Source organism: Mus pahari, chromosome 15, assembly GCF_900095145.1.
Source record: "Mus pahari chromosome 15, PAHARI_EIJ_v1.1, whole genome shotgun sequence".
In the NCBI taxonomy this organism is placed as follows: domain Eukaryota; kingdom Metazoa; phylum Chordata; class Mammalia; order Rodentia; family Muridae; genus Mus; species Mus pahari.
Genome location: NC_034604.1, coordinates 31,196,754 through 31,220,709, shown reverse-complemented (window position 1 = coordinate 31,220,709; position 23,956 = coordinate 31,196,754). Strand labels below are relative to the sequence as shown.

Below are 23,956 nucleotides of genomic sequence, written 5' to 3'. Positions count from 1 at the left end.
GAGTCTTCCTGAGGACTGTGGTCAGCTGAGCAAGAGACAGATGTAAGTCATCTCCTGCCAGGCACCTGTCACGTTGGGCTGGCAACTGACCTGTGACCTGGGGGACCTGCAGGGGCCAACCCAGCATGGGCTTCACTCAGTGAATCTTTGCTAACTCTCCTCTCCCCTGCTTCCCGCCACATACATCCTGACTTGGGTATGATATCCAAGATGCAGGAACGAACCTGGTACTGTGGCACCGGATAGGCTCCAGCCGCTGGGCATCCCCTGAGCCCAGAAAAGGAGCATCCTGATGCCAAGGATGGAGTACTCACTGAGGGGAGGAGTGGACCACAGCCCTCAGAATTATCTGTCCCAGCGTCTACCCAGTGTGAAAAGTCCTCTTAAAGTCTCTCTGTGAACATTCTTCCTGTCTTTTTTTTTTCCTTGTGCTTTCTCTTGTTCCCCATTCTCCAGTGGCCACCTGGCTCTTCAGAATGCCCTTTTGTAGGGCTCTGACTGAGAAGCAGACCCCAGGCAGATCCAAGGACAGAACTAGACAAATTTTGGGTACTTTGGAACAATCTAGAATGTAGAGGGCATGGCCCATGGTACGGTAAGGTTACACTCTAAAATGAGATTATGGAGAGAAAGTACCATGGCAGTGAGAAACAAGAGTTTTACATCTCTGGTTTATAACTGAAAGGGTCTGACTCAAACCTGATGGGAAGAGTGATTAGGGTAGCCATGGCTGAGCAGAACAGTAGTGATGCAGGCCTTTTATCTCAGCACTTGGGATGCAAAGGCAGGTGCATCTCTCTGTTTGAGGCCAGCCTGGTCTACAGAATGAGTTCCAGGACAGCCAGGGCTACACAGAGAAAACCCTGTCTCAGGGGTCAGGGTAGAAGAAAAAAAGAAGAGAAAAAAAAATGACCATGATCTTCAGAACTACAAGCCATTATACTTTTCCAGGCCAGTTTGCAGCTACCAGGACCTCATAGCGTTCTCAGAGCGCCTCTTAACCATCTTAACTGTGAAGCGGGGCTCTGTAAAGCAAGAGGGGGAAAGCAGGAGAGGTACTGACGAGTCGGCGCCCCCAGCAGCACCCAAGTTCCTCCCTAGCAAACCGGAGGGGGGGGTCCCTCCACCCAGGCAGTGTGAGGCAATGGGTATCTCCCCTGCCTCAGCACAGGAGGCTTGGGTGGGGCAGAGCTGCAGGTGTGAGCCCTGTGTCGTGACTCACAGCGAGTTTATGAGGCCAGTTCCTGGCATCCCCTCTGGGGCTGCCCCTAACAATCCGTGTTCCTTTCTTCCAAGGCAGAGACTTGCCAGCCTTGGCAACAGTGGGGCTAAGGACTTAGGCTAAGTCCACTTTGGTGTGATGGATGCCACACACGACAGCTGGAAGCCGGACACTTGGAACCCTCTCTAACTGTGCCTCTGCGAGATGTGGGCTTAGTGTCCCTCTCTCTGGACTCCTGGCAGTGTGTTCTGCTATCAGCTCTCAGCCTCTACATGCCAGGGGCCGATTTGCACCTTTTGGGTCTTCTGACTCTCAGAGCACCAGTGGAGAAGGACTCTGAGGCTGCAGTCAGTAAAAGGATCTGGCTACAGAGACAATAACGAGTCAGTCCTAGTTTAGAGACAGACTCCATGATCAGCTTTGGAGCCACTGGCCTTTTCTGTGTGGCCTTTGAGAGACCAGTCAGGATTGAATGGAAATGTCCTTCTGCTGCAGCTCCTCTGTAAACTGGGAATCTTCATCTTCCCATAGAGGGCATTGGGAGGACCCAGGTCTCCAGCAGGTGTCCAGGGGTATGAAGGTGGAACAGCATACTTAGTGAAGAGCTCTGGCCATATATCATTTGAATTCCCTGGACACAAAGAAATCTTTGCAAAGTCTTCCCATCTTTCCTTTCACCTGCCCATCGGTAAAGCGAGCGTTAGCTCTCAGAAACCAACTCTGGTCTTCCAGATCCAAGGTGGTTGTGCTCATGGGCACGTGTCTGAACGGCATCAAGGGGTTGGCACACACCTCCCCCTATCTCGGCCCCTGGCTGACCCTGCTGAGCTTGGCACCTGAAGCAATCCTTCTGACACTCTGGGGTGCAGCCTGCACTTCACGCTCTGCTCTGGCTCCCTGGCACCTTGGGGTTCATAGGAACAATAACAACAAGCAGGGAGTGACTTTGTACTTCCCAGTAGCCTTTCATCCTGAGAGCTCAAAGCAGTTTACAGACCAAGACTCATCCTTCCTCAGTGTAGGTCCCAGGCCCTCCTCGGCAGGGGTGAGAAGGGGACAGAGAGCACTGGTCTGTCTAGATCAGGCAGCAGTGGGCTGGATGGGGCAGTGAGTCACCTGACATGGAGTGGCCACAAAGTCTGGGACAGAAGGAAAATGGGACCCATGGGCTTCTGCTCCAGGCTGCAAATGGAGAAAGAGGGACGGTGGTCTCCCTTTAAAACCGTGTAGTCCAGACCATTTCTTCCTCCATGTACAGCCTGGGTGCTTGCACCAGGAACTGTTCAGGAGCTCCTGAAGCAGCAGCGCATGAGAGAAAGCAGAGCCCTAGGCAACAGAGGTTTCCAGGCCAAGTCAAGCAGCCCAGGCCTCAGGGCAGTGGCTGATCCAGGAGCCTGTGGAGGAAAGGGGCTGGCCAGGCACTCTCGGGCCTGGCTCTAACCTGATTTGGCTTCACTAGCCCCCACCCCTTGCCTAGAACCCTTGCTGTGTGATAAACACACAAACTGAAAGCATTTCCATGTGCTTTTCTGTATTCAACTCTGTGAGCATTAATTTAGCTTCTGTTGAACAAATAAACCTTCAGATTCTGTCCTCAGGAAGCTCAGAGAAAGATCCTTCATAGATTCCCTAAGATCGGAATGGCATAGAGCCATAGACAGGCAAAGCATGGTGAGGAGAGGCACGATGTTGGGACAGAGTAAGAAGGACCCTGGGGAGAAGGTGGTACCTGAGCTCAGCCTAGAAGGGGGCTAGGAATTTACCAGGGAAAGAACAGGAAGTGGGGTCATGTCCATGCCTGACTGAACCTTTCCTACCAGAGCTGAGCCCACAAAGTGGACAATATCACCACCGCTTCATAGGCAGGGAAACGGAGACAGGGACACTCACAACTTACCTCGACGTCAGCCACGAGCTGGTAAAAGGACAGGCTCTTGAGTTGACATTTGCCCCTGCCTTGCCTTCCCCAGTCACATCTACTTAGCCCCAGGCTCTTCTGCATTCTGCACCCCTCAAGACAAACCAGTGATAGCCAGAGGAGCCCTGCCAGCCACCTGTGGGAGCAAACCTTCTCGCTAGATGGATAAGCTAGATGGGTATTTTGTTTCCTGGGCTCTACAGAGATGAGACATGGGGGATTCAGAGATGAGCAGTAAGTCCCTGCCATCATCGGGAGCTTGGAACATGACTGTGGCGGTCAGGTATGAGTAGGAACTGTGGACACCGATACAGAAGGGCAGCCGAAGGCCCTGAGCCTGCACCAACAGGCAGTAAGTAGTTCCTGGGAAGATGGGAGTCATTATGGTTGAATAGCCTGGCCAGAAACCAAACTAAGAATCCAAATTAAGAGTCCAGCCAGATCTAGTACCATAGTGCGAAGTTTTCTGGTTTGAGAAAGTCCCTTGTGCAGAAGATGTTTAAATAGGAACCAGATTCGAAGCATGAGCTAGGTGGGAGCTTGGTAGAAATGTGCGCTCTTGGAGCTAGGCAGACGGATGGGTCAGTAAAGTGCCTCTTACTATCCGGGGAAGAAGGCTATAACACCCACATAAAAAAGCTAGCTGTGGTGGCACACATTTGTAATCCTAGCATTGGACAGATGGTGACAGGAGGGTCCCTGGAGCTTGCTGGACAGTTATTCTTGTCAAATTGGTGAGCTCCAGGTTCAGTGAGAGATCCTGCCTCAAACAAACAAACAAACAAACACACCCGAGGAGAGCAATTGAGGAAGACACCTGACATCAACCTCTGGCCTCCATTCTCTCTCTCTCTCTCTCTCTCTCTCTCTCTCTCTCTCTCTCTCTCACACACACACACACACACACACACACACACACACACACACACACACACACACATGCACATGAACATATACATACACACACATATAATACACATATATATTACAAAGAAATGCAAACTTCTGAGTCTTGCCCTTGATTTATTGAATCAGAAGGGCTGACGATGTGTGTGCTAGCTAGTTCTGTAGTGGATCAGGAGTTGGGCTCCAGTTTGGGAGCCACGGTTTCAGCTCCATGTCCCACCCTACAAAGCAGAGTTCTATGAGAACAGAAAGAGCAGTCTTTTCGTTAAGGCCTCTGATTTCATCATCTACTCTGCTGTGGCGGAGCACAGGCCTGTTTGGGCTGAAGGATGAGCTGGAGAGGAGTGCTGGGTGGGAAACGGCGCTGGGATTAAGCACGGGGCCCCACCCGGCCCAGAGCGCTTGTAGCCATCTCCATCTGGGCTGCTGGAGGAGTCCATCAGTGACAACCCAGCCTTCCATCACCGGTTCGTTTGTTCAGCCCATGCGCAGTGAGCACTGCCACTGGCCACATACCTAGAACATCATGAAACCCTATTACATCCTCTCTCTCAAGCCTCCCAAGTCTAGAAGATAAGAATCTAGTGTGCTCCATGCTAAGAAGCCCCAAGAAGGGCAGCGAGAAGGTTCAGGGTATCTGACTGGAACAGAGGCTGCTGATGGCTGCGTGGATTAGTGAAGACAGAGGCATCTGAGATTTTGAGGGATGGAGGAGAGCTGCCAGGTACTAAGATATGTCTGTTCTAGGCCCTGCTGGAAGTGCCTAACATGTATCATCTCTGCTCTGAGAGGTGAATGGGATGGTCCCTGTCTCTCAGACAAGGAAATGAAGGCTCAGAGAGGTTAAGTAACAACTGGTTACACAAGACACTGGCCAGAGCCAGCGTGCACACCGAGGCCTGTTTAGCCCCAGCTGTATGGTGGATCCTGCCGTTCTGTTTCCTGTGTGGAGACTGGTGTATGGACGCAGGGCAGACTGTGCACATTAGTGACTTGTTTTGCCTGGAACGTGTGATTCCTGGAAGGAAATGTTAAGGAAAAGGAGAAAAGGGGTTATAGAGGAAAACTACAGACTAACCGGAAAGCAGCCCCTGAGGGTCTCAGCTGTCATCAGGGGAAGGCTGGCGCCTCATTTTTGAGGTTTCTGAGGAAGTCAGAAAGGTGGGTAGAGGTAAGTGTGCCAGCAGTACCCTGCCGACACAGTGTCCTGGGATAGTGGGTCCCTGCTGGTGCAGTGTCTGGGGGTAGGGGGACCACATGGGCTATCTCAGGCCCTGTAGACAATGGGGGAAGGTAACAAAAGCAAGAGGGTTGGTGCAAGTTGAATGAACTCGAACTTTGGGGAAAGGCAAGAGAGGTGCAGGTTGTCCCAGATGCCAAGGTTATCGAAAGGGCATCCAGTGGGAAGGAGCTGGAGATGTAGGCTCTCCACTTGTCGTGTCTGAGCTCTGATTTGCTTCCAGCCCCTTGCCCACACTAGCCTGAACCACATCAGTTTCCCAGCCTTGCCCCATCCCCAGCATGTAACAAAAACCTATAGGTTTTTGTCATAGAGATGGTGAGCCATGGATGTTGCTTCCCCATATGAAGCCTGCTGAGACCCTTCCCTGAAGCTCAATAGCGCTCCACACACCTCTGTGCTTTCTTCTATCTTAAAAACCCTCAGCACAGGGCTGTAGTTTCAACCAAAGCTGCTGATTTGCTTAATAATGATCCAGGCAGGCCCTCCAGAAAGAGGCCTTTGTAGCCTTGCTGGTGTGTCGTCTGCCCCCCCCCCCATAGAAGTAAGCAACATGTGGGTGGTCAGGTGACCCCTGAATTCCCCAAGACCCAGACAACTCTCCCTATCCAGGCTGAGGAGGCAGAGGTACAGAGCCACCCCAAAGAGGACAAAGGCTTTAGGGTCCTTTCCTCTGCCCTCTGAGTTCCCCAAGCCAAAGCTGCCCTAGCCCTTCTCCAACAGGGAGTCTCCATACTGGCTTCTCCTGGACCAGAGCCTAAGTAAGACTTTGTCTAAATCTGGACTTTCCCCAGCAGGCAGGTTAAACGGGGTTTGGGCTGATGGTGATGGCCTTCCAGGCCTGTCAAATCCGCTCTGTCTCGTACCTAGGCTCCCAGCCACTTCCGGTAGGGAGACCGGAAGCTCCTGTACCTCCACAGAACACCTTTCCTTCTGTTCCAGAGAGAGAGAGAGAGAGAGAGAGAGAGAGAGAGAGAGAGAGAGAGAGAGAGCAAACATGGTTCACAAATGAGTTAACTGAAGCCCCCAGGAGACTTGACAGCTTGCCTAAGGCCTTCAGTGCAAAACTGGGAGAGTGGGACCTTAGCCTCTATGACAACCTTGTGGCTCTCTTTTCCCAGAAGTCTCAGTTGAACCCCCTAGCCCTCATAACCAGCTGAGGGGCCCCCTGTACCGCTCTCCCAGCTCTGGTGGCCATGCCTCATCTGGGAGCCACTGGGTGTCTGAGAAAGCATGCGAGAGTCTGTGGGGTCTGTGCAAGCTGGTGACCTGCTCCAGAGGTTTTGTGCCATCTTCCCACCCACAGCAGCTTCCCTCAGACGCCCATCTCTGCCACTCACAGACCTGTGGCCCCACCCGAGCAATGTCAACTGCCTGGCTGCCAGTAAAGTCCTGGGGTGGGCTACTGGCATGGTGTGTGTGTGTGTGTGTGTGTGTGTGTGTGTGTGTGTGTGTGTGTCGCTCAGCTGTCTGAGTGTCTGAGGTTGGCAAATCTGGCTCAGCAGAGGCTGGTTTAAGGCAGAATCATCTCAGCTGGCCATTGTGCTCCCCGAAACCTTCCCCCACGTGATGGGCTCTGCCTCCTGCCTTCAGCAGCACCCACAGCAACCCTGGCCTTCTGCTCTGCCTTATAGCTGGGGTGCAGGCATTCACTGGTGCAGGGAGAGTGGCTTGCCTGGAGTCTTTTACCCTTTCCAGCTCCCACGGAAACCCTAAGGAGGAGGTTGAGCAATGAGGATGGTTGCGGGGTGGGGAGGGCAGGGTTGTCTTGCACTGTCTCCCTGACTGGTGCCGGTACAGCACAGGCCTGTTGGCTATGAACAGTTGGAAAGAAATAGGAAGAGAGGGCAAAGTAAGCCCAGGTACCAGGCTGGGCCAGTCTAGGGACACATGACCCATAATAAAACCAAAACCCAAGTGGGTATCCAATCTTTCTGGGAGGCCAACCTGTGGGTCCTCACAGTCCTTCAGCAGGCTATAAGGACAATCAAGTGCCCATTTCACAGAGCAGATCCCGGGTGCCCACTTGAACCAGCTATGTTTTGAGTTTAAGGTTGTTTTGTTTTGTTTTGTTTTTTTCTTTTCTTATTTGAACTTGGAGTCTGTAATTAACCTCGAATAGGTTGCAGTCACTTTGTAGGTGGGAGAGGGGTGGGGAGGGGGGCAGCCCACAGCCCCGTCAGCAGCAGGGCAGAAGGAGACTTTGATGCCAGGCAGGCTGGCCGCACTGTCTCCAGGTGTTAGCTGCAAAGGGGAGTGCTGAGTCTTAGTCATAAGGGGAGGGTCATTAACCCTTTCAAGAGTCCGGTGTCCCTGCCCTTGGTTCTGGAAGCGGGGAGGTGGGGCCAGGTCTCCCCAACTGGGTTTCCTGGCCATGGCCTGTCTGTCTCACTCTCAGATCTCTGCGCTCCACACCCACCGCCCACTGCGGAGAGGAATGAGGTCAAGCAGCTGGCGGCAGCAGCACCTCCTGCCCTCCGCCCTCCGGGCTGGGATGTGCAGAAGGAGCAGGCTGCTGTTCTGGGGTTGCTATCTTTAATGAGGTTCTCTCTGGGGGTGGCCTGTCACAAAGATACAGGCCAGATGCTCTGGCTGGCACTGGGTGGTAGGAAGCAGAAGCCACCAGATACCCCATGGCCCAACTTATACCACATGAGATGTGTCCTGATGAGTTTTTGGAATGTATTAGCCAGGGAAAGCTTTTGTTGTAGGCCTTGAGAGACCTTCCTCTTGTCCTTAGAAGGCTTCCAAAGGCTATCTCTCCACACCCTCCTGTCCCCATCAGGGTACCCTGACTCTGCTGGTGGAGGGACCCCTGAGCTCCTCCAGCCCAAGCAGTGTGGGATTTCAGCCCCGAGGAAACAGAGGGGAGTGCTGCCCAGTAGTCAAGGGCCTTCCTAGACCATCCGCTGGCCACTGACGTCAGCTGGTAGGGTTGGGGGTCAAGGAAGACTCGAATGTTACCTTCTGTTTCTTCTACACACAATTCCCTGCATCCAGTGTCTGTCATTTGTCCCAACCCCTGAGCTCTGGGCTTTTGCAAGCCTCCTTTCTTTGAGAGGAGATACACTCATCCCTCAGGGTGCTGTTAATCCTCCACTCGGCACACAAAGCTGACCTGATAAAGTTGACCCCACTGTTGTTAATATCAGGGCACTGGAGATGACCTGACAGATCCATCCTAACAATGGACTATTAGACATCCATTAATATGATTTATAGATGTATTGCTTGAGTTGGAAAAGAAATGTTTTCCAATGTGTTGACTGAAAAGGGATCTGAGGCATTTTAGAGGAAAATGTTTTAGAGGCGATATTTGAAAATATGAAGAGTGGGCTTTCTCTCTGAAGATAATTGAATTGATTTTAATGTGTTTTTCCCTTTTCTTGTTTGGGTTGTGTAATTTTTCTACAGAAAAAAATGCATTTCTTATGTAACAAAAGAGTGACAGAGGGGACATGCTAAACTCAGGGGGATTGGTCATTCCACGTAGTGTTACGTCATGTCTGTTTGAGACCAAAGCCAGAGACCTAGCATTTGGCAGATGCTCAGTAGATAACAGGAGCGAGCAGGACAGGACGGGGGGGGGGGAGGAGGGGAATGCTAGCCCACGGGACAGCTTTGACTCTTGTCTTAAACAGAACCCCCTCTATCCCAGGGACTTAGTCCTCTGCTTTCTTCAGCTTTGACCTCAAGACACTCTTGGGATCCAATGTGATGGTCTCTGCACCCACACGCCAGCACAGCATAAAACAGATAGAGCTGGGAGGGGTGCCTGGGGGGTGGCTGGAGCTCCCTCGGTCATGTCTGAAACCCTTTGAAGGCTGTCTCTAGGTGCCTGAGGTCTGCTGCGTGAACAACCTCTGAGCCTTGTACCAAGAGAACCCAGAGTATTGGTATTGGATCTGATGTCTGGAAGCCACAAAGGGAGTAGTCTCTGCTCAGATCAGGAAAGAGTTTAAAGCACAGACAGCACTGTCAGTCACTCCCAGTCTCTAATGCTTTCCTCTGACACTGTCAGAACAAATCCAGGGCTGTTAATGGGGAGGTCCCCAGTCCTTGCCATAGGTTCTGGGCCCAGGAGTGGGGCTGCAGAGGCCCCCCCAGCACTGTTCCAAAGGCCACCTGGCACACACTCTTCCTTTCTACAGTCTAAGCTGCTGTAATAAACCCACGGAGGAGCTTTCCAGATGCAGAAAACTAAACCTACTGAATATGGCCAGCCTCCACTTTCAGGAGATTCTTGTGAGGAAATTCCAAAAGCTAGAAGAGAAAACTCTGTCAAGAGCAAGACATGGTTCAAGTGTGCTGTTATTCTCAGGATGCACTTTAGATCAGTATTGCCCAGTGCAATCATGATCTAACTCAAATATGTCACTCAGAATTGCGGGCGTGGTGGCGCGCGCCTTTAATCCCAGTACTCGGGAGGCAGAGACAGGCAGATTTCTGAGTTCGAGGCCAGCCTGGTCTACAAAGTGAGTTCCAGGACAGCCAGGGCTATACAGAGAAACCCTGTCTCGGAAAAAAAAAAAAAAATGCCTGGCTGACACATAAGAATTTAAAACAAGAAAAAAATGCAAACTCAATCCAGGCTTCCCGTCCTGACTTTATAGCCCTGTCACCTGTGCCTATCCTTCTCAGCTTCATAGGCTGTTGAGGCCCGTGAACTCGCAAGCTTGCCGTCCCTACCTCATGCTTCCTATTGGTCGCTGACTGAAGTTGGGCTCCCCAAGTTCAGAGTGTCCAGCTTACTCCCTGGTGAATGAACAGTGGTCAGGCAGGTGGCAGCTTGAATCACTCACTGGAAATGAATTGAGTGAATGAGTGAGTGAATGAATGAATGTGGAGTGAGTAAACTAGGCAGGGTTGTTCAAGAAGTGGCTTGTGGGGCACGTGAGTTCCCACAGGATGGAGGGGGACCCTTGGGATCTGTAATAATGGCTCGTGTTTCAACAAAGGCATAGAGTGGCTTCGGAGCTCGGTTCCTTGGACCTCTGCTCTTGCGTGCACACTGCCTCTGTCTGGCGCACTCCAAGCCCTTCGCCCACACATGAAGTCACGGCCCCTGATTCACTGTACCACCTTTGGCTGGGACTCAAGTCAAGAAACAAGGTGGCAGAGTCATCATGGCTTCCTTCCACCGTGTCACTCCCACCCTTCAGTGGCTGGCTGGAATCAAGGCTGGGAGCAAAGAGGCCTGTGGTGCCAGGGGATGAGAGTCTCCTGGTGTCAGAACTGCAGGGAAGATGACTCCATTAAGAAAAGCCAGCACTTTAGAACCCACAAAGAGCTGTGTCCCAGTCACAAGATGGCACAGCGCTTAGACTAGCTGGAGGTCAGCACCAGACCAAGGTTAGAGGACCTCTATCTGTTAATCTTAGAATGAAGCCAGGTGTGCAGATGTGCTGTGGGTGTGGCCAGCACTGGGATGTGCACTGATTGACACACTCCAGCACATGTGAAAGATACAAAGGAGCCAGGGAACTTTCCTGGCTCTCGATATCCAGGCTGTGCGCAGACCTCTGCCCAGGTGGTTCCCATCAGGTTCCAGAGTTCAGAACTATGAGGTGTGGCAGGAACTCTGGAGCATATGGAAGAGTATGGGGCATGAGGAAAAGGAGGATGCTAGGCAGGACTCCTACTTAGAGCCATGAAGTTGCAGAAGGCTCCACTCTGACGCAGACTTCTCTTGGTTCAAATGAGGAAGGAAGACAGGGAAGGAGGGAGGGAGGGAAGGGAAGGAGGGAGGGAGGGAAGGGAAGGGAAGGAGGGAGGGAGGGAGGGAAGGGAAGGAGGGAGGGAGGGATAGCAGACCTGCCAACCATGCATTTTAAAATGTAAGAAGCAAATGACTGAGGGAAAACATTGTAACGGAAGGTTTATGGCCTTAATATTTTTGGAGCACTCTTGCAAATCCATAAGATGAGCAGTCAGTTGAAAAACAGGCGGCAGACATGAACGAGCAATTCCAGAGGAAAAAACACAATGGGCCAATGCACTTAGAAGAACTGTTCAGTCTCGGGAGCCATCAAATAAATGCAAATCGCAACAACAAAGAGACGTTATCTGTTGCCTAGCTAATTGATAGAGATTAAAGGGGAGATAATGCCCAGGATGGTGAAGGTGTGGGGAAAAAACAGGCCCAGTCATTTAGAGGAGGAGTATGGATTGGTGTAGCTTTTCAATTCGACAGAACAAAATTACTTTCATGGGTGTCATTCCTGAGGGACGTTGCATAGCCTTTGACACGGCAATGCCACTTTTAGGAAGATTGCCTTAGGGAACAGTTGTGCATAGTTATGATGACCTCTAGTAAGTGCCTGATTCACAACAGGCCTTACATGCATTATTATATCATATGCCCCTCACCGGCATCCCGCAAAGTAGCGGCTGTTCTTTATCTCCTGCCATTTACAGATGTGAAACACTGAGGCAGATAAGAATTAGGTCAATGGCCTCAGGACGCAAAGCTTAACAAGTGGCCAGACCTAGGCTAGAAGTCAGGCAGTTTTGAGTCCCCTGGATGTGTGCAGGAGCCAAGCCGTGGAAGATGGCCCTCAGGGGTTGATTTGTAATGGGAGCGTGGGGGAAACGCATGCTAAGTGCCTCCCGACAGCAATGAGTTACATAAATTATGATACACCCACACAGGAATATTATGCAAGTGTGAAAAGTGATTCTGTAGAAAAATATGTGTGTGACTGCCAGGGAAATTTTTTCATATGCATAAAAGATCTCTAAAAGGATAGCAAAGAAACTGATAAAATTAGTTACCCACATGCTACTCTGAGAAGCAAGAGGGAGGCTTGTTTTATAAAATATGTGCTCTTCTTACATTTAAATCATGTGACTACATCCTATGTTAAAATATGTATCTGTGCGCATATACACTTGTAAATTACGATATAGAACTTTATTCCCCAGAGTAAAGGATTCCAAAAAACATGCTTGAAAGCCCGTACTCAGTCAGACCAGCATGAAGGAAGGAAGGACTGCATCCATCCATATGGTCCCCAAGCCAGCTTCATTGTGGAACCCTTTTCTTAAACATTGATCTGTCTTCATCTCTCAAGACATTTGCAAGTTAGGTTTTGAGAATGGTGGTGGTGGTACCGAACACCGAGGGGAGGGGTTGCGTTGTTTCTTTAAGTGAAAGGATCCTGTTACTGCACTGGTCCCATTTTCTTTAAAGATTGTGTGTGTGTGTGTGTGTGTGTGTGTGTGTGTGTCCCTGAATGTGTGTGTTGGGGCGGTGAGTGTGTGTGTGTGTGTGTGTCTGTCTGTCTGCCTGTCTGTCTGATTTCCAACTATTGAAATAGTGCACTGTTTTGTTTGCCTGTGTTTACCCATTGTTTTGCTCTGTTTTAACCTGAAACAAATCATGGGTGTCTGTGCTTGCTCCCAGCCCGACAAAGCATTTTCTGTCACTTTCCTTCTGGTCTCTACCCCTCGCTCCCATTCTCTCCTACCTGTGAGAAGGCCTGGGGATAAATTAGGAAAGAAAATCTGCCTTTAGCCAGCCCCTTCTCCTGCCTTCTCCCCAAGCTGCCTCTGCTCCACTGTGGGGCTGTGACAGAAAAAGAACCTCCTGGTGATTGGTTCCATAGACAGGGCCAGCAGGTTTCCGGAGACAGTTCCTAACCCTGCTAGACCATCCTTCTACTAATGGAAGGGCTCAAACCCAGGCTCTGCTTTCCTCATTGAGAGACAGGGCTCCAAAAGCAGGCACTAGCCTGCCATCTGCCCCACGTGCTGCAAATCCAAACACCCAGGCTTTGGCCTCAGCTCTGGGGCTGCCTGGCTGTGTGGTCTCAGTTAAGTTTCTGAACCTCTGAATCAAGTCCACCCACACTGGAGTGCCACAAAGAGCTGAGGAATCAAACAGGAGTGTGCTGGACAGCTGCGTGTTCCAGGAAAGGCCATCTCAAGGCAGATTATTATGTGATCCAACAGGGAGCCCAGCGTGCCCTTGCCTTCCTGGGAGCCAAGTACTTTTGTCCCCTGAGGGGTGTGTGTGTGTGTGTGTGTGTGTGTGTGTGTGTGTGTGTGTGTTAAGGTGACAGCAAGTGGCCATATGGGAGTCTAGGGTGTGTGGGAACAGCTTGGGGGTGGGGGTTCAGAAAACATGAAAAAGCTTGAAGCTTAGTGTCCCAGCCTGGGCCTATGCCCACCAGTCTATCTGCCCTGCGTGACCCTTTAACAGCCCACTGCCCTGGCTCATACTCTGTCAGCCTAGGGCTATCTCAGCCTGCCTCACCTCCTCACTTTCCTTCAAATCCCATCTTTTAGCTCGTAGCTGCTTGAGTCCTGGTCCCAGGGTTAGGACTACGACTACCACCGCTAATGTCACCCGCCACACTGCAGTGACAATGCCAGGTTACAGTGCCTGTGCCAGGCTGACCTTTCTGGGAGTGATAGCTGAATCTACCATCTTGTCTTCCTGTGTCTTCTGGGCCCAGCCTAAGCCTGGTGGGGGAGGGGAGGCGAAGGGAAGGGAAGACGGGATAGATCATGAGTACTGAGGTCATGATCTGCTTTTGAACCTCATGTCCATTACAGACCCTCAGGGAAGTGACTTCACTCTTCTAAGCCTCAGTTTCCCTGTCTATTAAATGGGTTTAAACACTGCCGTGAAGTCATGGAAGTTGTTGTGAAGGTTTTACAAGCAGATGTGAAGCTCTTGGTACCAACCCGAGGCCAGAGGAGTGTCCAGAGGTAGCAGGACCTTGTTCCCACCGCAGACTCTAAATGTGGGCTGAGTTGGGCTAAAGACAAATGGCAGGAGAGATGGCTTCTGCTCTCCCCAGCTCCAGGCTCAAGATGGAGGCTCCTAATGCTCGTGACTGGCACTGTTCTCACCACCCCGACACTCACTTACCTGCCTTGCACTCTGCAGCCACCCGGCCCAAGCTGAAGAAGATGAAGAGCCAGACAGGAGAGGTGGGTGAGAAGCAGTCACTCAAGTGTGAGGCGGCGGCGGGGAACCCCCAGCCCTCCTATCGTTGGTTCAAGGACGGCAAGGAGCTCAACCGGAGTCGTGATATTCGCATCAAGTATGGCAACGGCAGGTGAGCCATCCCACCTTCTCTCCATCTCCCCAGCTGCCAGTCCTAGAAGGGAGGGCCGGAGCAGCGTCCCCAACCATGGAACCAGCCAGGTTCCCCTCTATGCATCCCTTCCTTGCCACACCCCAATGCTCCCCTGACTTCAGAGTCCCTTGTGCCAGGCCTGCCCTGAGATTGCACACCATGGACAGGAGTTAAGCAATTCCCAGGGCTGGGGACCTACCTCAGTAGGTAAGGTGCTTGCTTAGCATGCACAAAGCCTTGGGTTCAAACCCAGCACCACATAAAACCAGGTGTGGTGCCACATGCCTTTGATCTCAGCACTTAGGAGGTGGAGTCAGGCAGATCCGAAGTTCAAGGTCATCCTTGGCTAGGTAGCAAGTTGAAGCCAGTTTGGGCTGGATGAGACCCTGTCTCACCAAAAAAAAAAAAAAAAAGAATGAAGCCGTTTAAGTGTCTGAAGGCTGGAGGTCAGTTGACTCCGAGCTGTCTTTAGCAGCAGAAATCCTGCTTATCAAAAAAGCCTAGCATCACTTCTTAGAGACCCCAAATTTGGCCATTTGAGGTAAGAGACCCGGTCTCCAGAAAGTCTTCGGGAAGTCACCTAGGACGGACGAAGGACTGGTCTCCTGCTTTGGTGAGCTGCCGGTTGTATGAGGGTTTAGTAAGTAGGAAGAGAACACTGACTTTGGGGCTCTGCTGCTGATGCTTCCCCACTGCGTGAAGCGTGTCTCCAGCCCTAACTGTCTCAGGAGCATGGCGTATACATTCCTTGAAGTCTCAGGCTGGAGAAGATACCCATCCATCCAGCAAGGGGCAGGAGGTGCCAGCCAGGAGCCAAAGGCATCTCCTCTCTGCCCTTAAACACACTTCTACCCAACCTCTCTGTGGGCTCTGGGGTCTAGGTGGATATCCTACTCTTAGGAGCTCCTCGACCTTTTCTGCCCTCACTTGCAAAGTAGCTTGCACAAGGGTGTTTTGCTTTTGTTTGTTTGATTTTGAGATACAGCCTATCCCACAACAGAAAATGTTAGATGGATATCCAGGCTCAGAACGCCCTACCTCACCGGGGAGGCCTGCAGCCTAAGGAGAGAAATGAGAGTCAGGACCTCAGCTCTGCCTTCACTTTCCTTCCAAGACAATGAGGTGCACGGGAAGTCATGCGGGGGCTTTAGATGACAGGCCCGTGGTTATGAGAAGGCTAATTCCTGAGGGAGCTACGGGAATGGAGAGGTGGGGAGGTTTGGGGTATACGTCCCTTGTCTATAATATTGACAAGAAACGCAGTCTAACTACCCAGCCCCCACACCCCCAGCTCCTCCCTAGCCCCCTGCTATAGTCTTGATACCAGCTTAGAAAAAAAAAAAGTAGACAGGACTCTTGGAGCTGGGCCTAGAGGGGCTATCACCCTTCAGCTTCTCCATTATTTCCCCCGGTCTGACTCCAGGGAAGGGACTGGCCCTCGTCTTCTGCTCTGCTCCCAAGCATGGAGCCCATCTTCCCATCAGGCCTTGCACCACACTGCCTCACACCCTCCCTTCTAATACTCACACACTCATACCCTCACACCCTCATACACTCATACCCTCACACAACACACACACACACTCATACCCTCACACAACACACACACACACTCATACCCTCATACCATACACACACACACACACACACACACACACACACACACACACTCCACACTGCTGAGGCACCTCCAGTCCCTGCCTCTCTCTGGCAACTTTAGCCTCTCTCCCTCTTCCTCCCAGCAAACTTCATCCCATCCGTCCATCCCTCTTCCTGCTTTCGCAGGCTGCTGTGTTCTCCCTTCACCACCTCAGCCCTCTCATTCACACCTTTCAACCTCAGTCCAGGCTGCCTTCCCAAGGCAGCGTAGGCTGCTTAGCGGCACTTGGTACAGTGACAGCTTTTGCCTGTTCCCGTGAGTTCTCCGCTGCCCCTCCTGTGAGGTCAATCTCTTTCTGAGATCGCAGTGGTGCTGGGCTACCCCTTAGGCTTCCCTGCTCTCTCCCTCTCCAGCAGTGATGCCACCTTCCTAGGGCTTTACATCTCTGAGACTCCAGGCCTCCACCCCTAGGCGTGGTGGCAGTGACACTTATGCTACGCCATGCTGCCAGCTGACCCCCAAAGCCCACTCCTGAGACCTGACCCAGCCAGCCCTTCCAGCCTCGCTAACCCAGCTGCTCCTTGTCATCTCTGCCGTGCACACGTGGCCGCCCCCAGCACCTGCCCCTTGCCATCTCTGCAGGTAGACACAACCTCCCTGCCCTAAATAGTTCTCATCTGGCCTCCCCTCCTCCCAACCTCTTACTCTCAACCCTGGACTTGCCCCCTGGGCAGGGAAAATCGCCCCTCTTGTCCCTAGCAAAGGCCCCCAAGGCCCAGCTTAAATGTTGTGACTCGGGAATATCCACCTAAGCCCTCCAATCAGCCCTTGTCCCCTCTGATGGTACTTTAGACATCGCTTCATCTCACCATTGAGAAACCCAGCACTCCCCTCAGGAGAACCCCCACCTCATCCTCATGCTCCCCTGCAGGCCTGCAAGCAGAGATCCATTTTGAATGTGGAGCTGACAAGATTCCCGGGGCTGGCCCTCCCCTCTTGGGGTTGAGGTCATCACCCTTCAAGAGGATGAGCAGGGGACACTATGGATAGTCCAAACTTCTAAACAACTTATTTCCTGGTTGAGCCTCTGACACATGGGCAACCTAATCCAGAGACAAGGCCTAGTCAGGTGGTAGCCTGGGTGGAAGATCTTTGGATCTGAAGTATGCTATGACCCTTTCCTCATGTGCTGCCTTCAGAAATGTCCCTTGTCCCCACCTGTCCTGTCCCCTGGGCTCCCAGCAGTAAAATGTTAACTGTGAAGGAATAGGCCATGATAGGGAGCTTTTGGTTATCTGTGACCAAGGTCCTCTCAATGTGACTCCAAGAGAGCTGCCACCTCTCCATCTTACCCAGTCCCCCACTGCACGAACCTCACCGGCACAGGAGCCAGAGCACAGAGCAAGGGGCCTCCTTTCTGATGAGCCTCTCTCTGTCCTTCCTCCATGGGCTCCTCGTGCCCTGCCTGCCCAGGCTACGTTCAGCCTTGGCATCTCTGCTGGCAGAGACCAACTTCCCGACAGGGGCTGACTGTCTGTCTCTGTGCCCGCCAAATTGCAGTGTCACCCAAGCCTTCCTGAGCCAGGAGAAAACTTGTCCCCCACCCCCACCCCCCACAAGCCCAGGGCACAGGCCTTCCCCTGCAGAACCGCATGTTCCCTTATTTATGAGAGGCAGGCTGGGACAGGCCCCTCAGGCAGGCAGAGGAGCCAGGCACTGCGGAAAGTGTGGGGCTGCCCAGATCCTGTCCCTGCCAGCAGAGAACCGGCTAGGGAGGGTGGGACAGCACCCTTACAGGGGCAGACCTGGGTCAGCACACGGATGAAGCAGCAGGAGTGTACATCCTGCCTGCCTGCCAGAAAGACAAGAAGAGAACCCCGAAGGGACTCCAGATAGATCTGAGGATGGGGAGAGTGCGGTCCCAGCAACGCCAGCCTGAGAGACCCTCAGGGTCTAGCCTCAGCCATAGCTCTGATAAACTTCCCACTTCCCTGAGACCTCTGATAAACCAGATGAGCCTATTCCTGCCACACCTGAGAATTGTTAGCACCTCTTTCTTATCCCAAAAGGGGTCCTTTGCCAAGCTCCGCCCCACTTGGTCCTGGTCTCCTGTACCCTTAGGGGGGAGACCTTCCTCCAAGTCTCACTGCTGCCCCTTAGCTGCTCTGCCTTGTCCTGCTACAAATAGCACTGCAGCTGTGGGTGAGCATGGGGAGCTGGCTGGCTCTGGGCCCCCTAAGCGTGAACCCTTTTGCCCTCGGTGGACACACCCCTTCCCTGCCTATCCAGTATGCAAAAAAGTGAGGGAAGCTTTGGCCCAGAGAAGTGGGAATCTGTAGCATCTAATTAGGCTTCCATGAGGAGATGCTCACTTGGGCAGAGGGACCTCCAGGGTTCTGCTTTATGAAGGAAACTAGTGGATAGAGGAGAGCTGTGGGCAGGCACAAGTCCAAGGATAGGATATATAGGCAAGCAACTCTCACCCATTGGCGAGGCCATCATCAACAGTAAGGTCCGTCAGTCTGTAGCAATCTCGTGGGAATGTGGGAGGGAGATGTGTGGGAAGAGGCAGGGGCAAAGTGAAGAGGGGGAGCCTCCTGCTCATCTCTCCTCCCACTCCCCCCCTGTCCCTCATCCCCTGTCCCCCATTCCAGGCCTTATCCCAGCAGTGTCATGGCTCTCCTTTGCATCCTTGGGGTTCAGGCAGGACAATGGCAGTTATACCTGCCGTTACTCCACCCAGCTAGCTGTGCATCTGCAAAGAATCTGGTTTTTCAATCTGCCCCTAAAAAGAAGAGGAGACCTCAGCATGTAAAGACACTGTGACCTTTACTGGAGTCCCTGGCTTTAATCCAGAGCACTTTCTGGGCCCCAGGAAACATCAGATGCAGGAAGGGTTGGGAGCTGTGAACAGAGCCTTGTAGAGTCAAGATGCCCCAGAGTCGGCGCAGGGAAACTTTGAGAAGGAAGCCGAGATTTGGTCAGGGCTTCCGAAAGAAGCCAAAGCCACATGCTCTGGAGTCTACTCAAGAGAGAGAGCAGAGGAAGGGGCAGCCCTAGCTTCTGGTGTCCTCACTGACCTCAGCTCCTGGTCCACCTCTGCTTTGCTTTGCTGTGTCCATCAGCCACACAAGAGCCCTCTATGACTTAGTCTCCCCATGTGTAAGACGGGAACCCCCTGATTGGCCCTGAGGCTCCATACCCTGGAGTATACAGTCTCCAGCACGCGGGAGATACTTGGTATGCATTTGTGGAAGGAATTAAACCAGAGTCTCTTAGAGAGGCTACAGAGGGCCCCTCAATGGACAGGCTGAGCGGACAGACGGTAGGCAAGAGTCACAGATGTGGACTGGTACCCTGACACAGTTGCAGCTGAAGCCATCAGGCAGGTGCTCTCCCAGGTACCTGGGGTTAGAGCCCATGCTGCTGTTATAATGGGGTACCCAGACAGACTCACTTATAAACAGCGGAGATGTGTTTGGAGCACAGTTGTAGAGGTTGGGAACTCCAAGATCGAGGGTCTGAGGGCCTTTTCAGTGCTTTGTGTGTTCTCATGACCTGCTAGCACCATTGCAGTGGGGGAAGTGGGGACCAGTGGACTTTGGGAGACACATCCAAACCATAACTCTGAGCAGGGACAATCTGCCACTTCTAGGCAGCTGAGAAGGAGAGGCATGGCCATGTGACTTCCTAAGGGGCCTGGCCTTTTTCCCCAAGAAAAACAATACAGAGAAAGCCAGCCACAGGAAAATAGTTGGGAAGAGTCACAGATTTAGAACATGTATGCTGTGGCTACATGCACCCTGTGCTGCCCTGAAGGTTCAAATCTCTGCCCAGCTCCAGGGTTCATGGTACTACCTGCACTCCAGAAAAGACTGGCCTGAGGGACCTTCTTCTCACCCAGCCTACACACGCATTGGTGGTTCTGTAACAAGACCACTCGGCGACCGCTGATAAGCCCTGGCAGCCCTGGCTCACACCTCTCTCCCTCTTTCCTCTCCCAACTCAGAAAGAACTCACGGCTACAGTTCAACAAAGTGAGGGTGGAGGATGCCGGGGAGTACGTCTGTGAGGCCGAGAACATCCTTGGGAAGGACACCGTGAGGGGCCGACTCCATGTCAACAGCGGTAGGTGTCCCTCAAGAAAGAGAAGGGTCCTGGAGGACTTGGCAGAGCAGATCAACTGCCCCTCGGCCCACAGGACACCAGCACATGATCTGTCCTGCACTCAACAACCCCCCCCTTCCTGTTGCTGCATATCAAACCCAAGATCTCAGCTGAATCAGAGAAATGCAGTCAAAGCATAAATGTTTAGTTTTGTTATCTGGGCCTGGAAGAGCCGCCAGCTCTCATTTTAAATACCCTGAAAACTAAATATTTTGAAATCAAGAGGTAGGGGTCGGGGGAAGGATATTTTTAGAAGGCAATTATGAGAGGCTGGGCTGTAAGGAGACGGGCCTGGGGTGGGTGTGAGCTGCATGCCTGTTGCCAGCTGCGTTGTCAGACACCTGAGCCAGGCCTGAGGGTGGGAGGCTGGAGTGCCCGGGGCCCGTGGGCAGCCTCCATTTAGGGATAACAGACCTGTATCACAGACCCTACTTCCCCTTTTAAGACTTACAAAGGAGGGCCTCGGAATTGTTTGGCTTACTGGTTCACAGTGTCCAGTGCGGTATCAGAACAGAGGACACCTTTCTGCTGGGCTGTCCTCTCAGACCCTGGTTTGAAAGCCACCTTTCCTCCTTGCCTGAGCTGGGCACCCACAGACTGAGCCTACCATGTAGGGTTTTGCTGTTCAAGTCCTGTCCCTGGCATAGGCTCTGACCCTGTATATGTTGCCCCCTGAGTATACTACCACAGCCCAGCCTCAAATCTAAAGAGGAGCCTGTGGGACTGCCTAGGCCCCAGCCAGCCCAGATGCCATCTGCCGTATGCTGATGAGAGACACCTCATTCCCCAGCCTCAGGTTTCCTGGGCTCTCAAGCCACTGTGTCACAGAAGTCTAAGTCTTTCTCACATCTGTCCCTTCAGTCCCATCCCTGCCTGTAGGGCAGCCTCGGCTCAGGCATCGCCCTCACTTCACCCTTTTTGAAGGCAAACCCTTCCTTCCCATGGAGCCATAGCACAAGCACTTGCTCCTTTCCCATCTGACCCCACTCCCCTTTACCCCCCATCCCACCATCCAGATCCTTTCAAGCCACAGTCAGCCTTGACCTTCACTTCTCTGCTCATTCCAGTGTCACTCTGGATCCAAACCCAATCCTGGCCTATCTCTTCACCATGGTCTGGTGGCATCTCTTGAATGCCTCAAGCCCCACACTGTTGCTGGATTGGTTCTGTACTTTGACCACCCAGTGCAGGAGGAGCAAAGAGAACAGGGTCGATGCAGTCTCCTGGGATTTCTGGTCACACCTACTATTTGCTGAGCTGGACTCTGTTTTCTCTCGTGGATCCTTCTTTAGGAGAGACTCAGAAAGGTTGTATATTTTGCACAAACAGCTTATTACTGATCGGGCTCCACCGTGTAGAAGTCATTAGTGAACTTGGTCGAGGCACTCCATGGACCTGTTTACTACCCTGGCCTCAGGGGCCTAGCTAGCACAATGCCTGCCTTACAGTAGATAGCTGCTAAATGTTATATTAAAGAAATTGCAACCTACAGTTAGGAATGTAGTTCAGTGGTAGAGGTTTTGCCTAGCATGTTCAAGGCCTGAATTTCACTATCTTTGTTTGCTTGTTTGTTTTTTGAGACAGGGTCTCTACTTAACCCTGGCTGTCTGGAAACTCACTGTGTAGACCAGGCTGGCCTTGAACTCACAGAGATCCACTTGCCTCTGCCTCCCGAGGGTTGGGATTAAAGGCATGTGCTGATATACCCAGCTTTCAATATGAATTTTTATTTATTTATTTATTTATTTATTTTAGAAAGAGAAAGAGCTATCCCAAAGCCTTTGTGGCCTCCTCTATTTCCTGGCTGGAGAAGGGTGACAGAGAAGAAGTGCATCCCACCCTCCAGCTGTCCCAAAGTGGGATGTACCTGGGCTTAGCATCTGCCATCTCTGTTGTAGTGAGCAGGCAGACTCTGGGTTTCCCATTTTACTAATGCAGACTTCCTGGGTTAGAATGGACAAGCGTCCAACCTAAGCCAGCCTTAAGGACTGCATTTATTGGCTCATGAAACTAGGAAGTCCAGAGGTCATCTAGGTCCAGGCAGGACAGAGTTCAGGAACTGGAAGTGGCTTGGTTCCTGCTTTCTGCCTCTCGTGTGGAGGGAGTGGAGTGGAAAGAGAAGGCACCTGCCTCAGGCAGCCCCCATCCCTGTGTCCTCCTGGAGCAGGCAGGAGAATGGCTTCTCAGCCATTTTGCCTAGGTCACGTGCACACTTGGCCTGCTGACTGTGGTGGAGGGGTACCATCTTTATCAGGCTTATCTGTGTGCGGGACTGTCAAGAGGCAGAGCACCCTGAGAAATGGCCCTCCGTCTCACTATGTGAGGCGAACAGAACAGGGAAAGGTTCCCCACCATAGCTGTGCCCTCTCTGATGCACACTGCCCTGGGGCATCAGTGTCTGCTGTCTTTGCAGCCTGGCCTGAGAGCAGAGGCCCAGGAGATAGAAAGAGCTCAGAGATGTGCAGAGACTCCAGCTCTGTGCTCCAAAGTTTTCCCCTCGTAGGCTGAGCTCTGCAGTCTTAACCTTCTCCTAAACTCCTGGGGTTGTGCATTTGCTGCCGAGGCTGCCATCCGCACCTCACCAGCACATGCGCAGGCATCCTCACACACATCGCATACCTTTTCTCTGCCCTGTCTGGTCCGTGGCAGACCAGGCTCCTCCCGATGTGGAGAAGTGGTCATGACCGCTTTCCCAGGCAGAGACGCACGGACTTCTTGTTTACCAGTGAAACTCAGCAGGACCTGCAGCAGCCACGCCCCGAGGAGGGGGTGGAGGGCAGGCATCGAGCGGGCAGCTCTGCCTGCCCCCAGTGACTCATCCCAAGGTGGGTTAGCATGGCCCGCCCAGCCCCAAGGGGAGCAGGGACACGGGGATGGGGCATCAAAGGGCATCGTCCCACTCTTGGATGGCTACCTACCTCTCCATTCTGGGTGGAGCTGTGGTCCTTCCCAGATCAGAGCAGGCCCTCCGGAAGTGACAGTTCTGGGTCTCACAGGAGCTCCTAGGGCTGACAGGGAAGAGGAATGTGCAGACACAGGCAGAGCTTGTAACAAAGCAGTCTGCGTGGTGCAATCCCCTTCCACCTTACAGAAGCCAGAAGCCCATCCCAACTGAAAGGGAACTTGGGACTGTCCCAGGAGCACAGGGCAGGCAGGTTTGACATGAGGTGTTACAGGACTGTGGGCATGTGGTAGAGGCATCTGGTCAGGGGATCGCTGGTGGAACACATCTATGCATGCACACACAAGCACAAACCCTCACATCAGTTGTATTCAGCACGGCCCTGCTCTAAGATCAGAGAGGCACAACCATGGTTACCAGCATAGGACCTCAGATGACAGGAAGGTAAAGTCCTAGGTCTGTGCCTCCTCCAACAAACAAAGTAGGGGTTGTGGAGATGGACACCTGAGCCAAATGAAAAGGCGCCATTTGCACTGCAAGGCAAGCGCTGGATAGCTCAAAGCAATGGACCTTAAAGAAAGGAAGGAGTTTTTGCCCACGCTCAAAAGAGGAAGGCAGCTGCAGCCAGGATAGCAGAGAAGAGCTCGGCGTTCGCTCTCAGCCTCTGTCCCATTTCATCTTCTGCTGAAGGTCTGGGACATCTTGCACCAAGACACTCACAGCAACTGCTCCCTGCGTTTTCCCCTTCTGGGCATGCTTTTAATTAATTTTTCGATATAATTTTCATACCATAAAATTTGCCCTTTTAAAGTATGATTCAGTGGTTTTCCGTATAGTCGCCAACTTATGTAACCATCTCTGCTAATTCTAAGACATTTTCATCACCACATCAGGAACTCCTCCCTCCAATGC

The 23,956-nt window shown here is 52.3% G+C and overlaps 1 protein-coding gene across 1 annotated transcript in view; it reads left to right on the top strand.

Moving 5' to 3' along the window:
- Nrg2 (neuregulin 2) overlaps positions 1–23,956 on the top strand; it is a 50,980-nt gene that overhangs the window by 1,393 nt on the left and 25,631 nt on the right. Inside the window, exons 2-3 of the mRNA XM_029547217.1 lie at positions 14,183–14,354; positions 19,985–20,103. Coding sequence (XP_029403077.1) covers positions 14,183–14,354; positions 19,985–20,103 — 291 coding nt within the window. The remainder of the gene's footprint in view (positions 1–14,182; positions 14,355–19,984; positions 20,104–23,956) is intronic.